A 2,245-nucleotide genomic window follows, 5' to 3' on the forward strand; every position below is an offset into this window, starting at 1 on the left:
TTTTTTTTTTTTCTTTTTTTCCGACCTTCTACTTAGCTTAGACCTCTAAAGAAAGGACCGCTGACATAATTTCTTATTTTTGTGACAAATATGGACTCCCTAAACTCCCGTTCCCCCTATTCCGAAGCTCTCCTCCGAATAATCAGCTTAGGGTGTTTTAAGTGGTCTTCCTTCTATCAGGCTCCAGAATAGTCTACCTAATGCAGACCCCACCCAGATACTCACTGTGACCTTGAACCAGTTCCTTGTGTATCCATCCTGTGTGTTCTGCCTCATTTTTCTCCCTGGAGGTTTTCTATTTCTCCACGTGGTAATACAGATTTCGTCTTCACTACGCCATTTCATTCTTCTGTCGCATCGGATGCTATAAGGAGTGCTGTGGGGAAGAGGAGAGAAGGCGGGTATCCATTAAATCTAAGAACGTCTTCTCTACATGCTCCACTCACTGACGCCAGGGCTACAATTAGGATTGCTCAGCCACTATTCCACTTCCAGCATTCTTCAGCTCTCTAATGAGAGAAGAAAAGGAAGACCACAGAGAATGAAAGGGTTGCACAGTCCCGGGGGCTGCTACATGCAAACCAAGCTGCCTGGTCACTTACTGTCTTAGTTGTTGGTCCTTGTGGACATCCCGCATCTCCACGCTTCCATCATTCTCCTGGCAGTGTGAAGACGGACGCTCGTACCCACCATGTTCATGATGACAGTTCCTCTTGTCAGAATTATCCCGGAAAGAATTCCCACCTTTCTTTCTTCCTTGAAAAGGGCTACCATGGTCATGGCATTCTGCAACTGAGAACAAAAAGACACGTTTGAGACACATCAATGGTCCACTTACCATGTACCATGTCGTGAGCTAACTCCATGGTAGGGCAAGTAAAGTGCCAACCCGCCACACAAGCCCCAGAAAACAAACTCCTCTGCCTGTCCAGATACAACAACCTTATCTCACAGGTGGCACAATCAGGGGAGGAATCTTGGGAGAGGAAGCAACTGTGTCGAACCTCTTAAGAAATGGAGCAGGAATTATAAAGAACAGAGGTGCGTATGTCCATGGGTTGGATGAGACACTAGTCACACCCCTGGAAGGGGTCCTAATCTTGCCTTCTCTCAGGCTTCTCTAACCTAACAACCACACCAACACCTGGGAGACAAGCTCTCTCACACCTCCCAAATCCAATCTCCAAATGCATTCTGTGAACAATCAGCAAGTTATACTTCTTTGCCGGTATCGTACAAGCTTTAATGACAGGTGGGTCTGATGTAACAGCTTCTCAAGCTGCCCTCCTGCCTCCAGCCTTGCCCTCAACAATACTCAGTTTGAAATATCCAGAGCAAGCTTTCTTTCTGCCCAGCCCGAAATGCTTTCAGCCCAAGAGACAACTCTTCCTAAGCAAGTGACAGAATTACTAGAAAGAAAATCAGCAGATATTGAAAACCACTACAGTAACAGGATCTAAATGACATAAATTAAACACTGTACCCAACACACTGTACCCAACAATGAAAACAGAGCGCTTTTTTTTCCCCTCTACTGTCTTGCAGCATTCACGAAGGTAAACCATCTCCTGGACCGTCAAACAGACCTCAACCAATTTCAAAATGTACACCTTGTCTCAGGGCACCCTTATGAATAAAATTTCGGTCACTGCTGACCTCTCTGCAATGTACTGATTATGGCCAGGCCTCAGATGAACTTCTGTAGGGGGGTCATTGCTTTCACCGTGTGTGACCCACTGTCAGGACAGTCCTGCTCCTCTCGACTGTTGGGACTTTCCCTGTGTGCCATTAGAAGTGAAATTAAATGTGGGCAGAGTGTCTGACCCAGACATTCCTGATGCTTGGTCCCCACAACTTGGAGGTGGGGCTGGAGTGCTCTCTTTCTCTCACACTCTACATCCAACGGATCAGGATGGATGTATCTTCTCTTGGCTCCACCTTTAAAAGATATCCAGAGTCTGGCCACTTCTCACCCCCCTCCATTGCTACCTACCCTGGCCAGGTCACCAACATCTGTCTCCTGGATTATGCTGCCTTCCAAAGTTGTCCTTCTGCTTTGGCCCTTGACTCCCCTACCACCTATTTTCAACACAGGAGGCAGAGTGACTTTTTAAGGCATAAGTCAAATCTTGCCATTCCTTTACTCAAAATGCTTTAACCGGGGTTTGGAGCCCATCAGTATGTTAAAAAGCTATGAGTCCATAACAGTACTCAGCAACAACAACAACAACAACAACAACAACAA

The 2,245-nt window shown here is 46.3% G+C and overlaps 1 protein-coding gene across 1 annotated transcript in view; it reads right to left on the reverse strand.

Moving 5' to 3' along the window:
• Window positions 1-794, reverse strand: part of LOC105535476 (nuclear RNA export factor 2-like) — a 9,783-nt gene extending 8,989 nt beyond the window's left edge. The window contains exons 1-2 of the mRNA XM_011974576.1: window positions 603-794; window positions 226-376 (exon numbers count right to left, since the gene is read on the reverse strand). Of these exons, the coding sequence (XP_011829966.1) occupies window positions 226-376; window positions 603-637 (186 nt within the window). The 5' untranslated portion in view covers window positions 638-794. The remainder of the gene's footprint in view (window positions 1-225; window positions 377-602) is intronic.
• Window positions 795-2,245: the final 1,451 nt, after the last annotated feature.

The sequence above is a fragment of the Mandrillus leucophaeus genome, unplaced genomic scaffold, assembly GCF_000951045.1.
Source record: "Mandrillus leucophaeus isolate KB7577 unplaced genomic scaffold, Mleu.le_1.0 Scaffold1466, whole genome shotgun sequence".
Classification (NCBI taxonomy): domain Eukaryota; kingdom Metazoa; phylum Chordata; class Mammalia; order Primates; family Cercopithecidae; genus Mandrillus; species Mandrillus leucophaeus.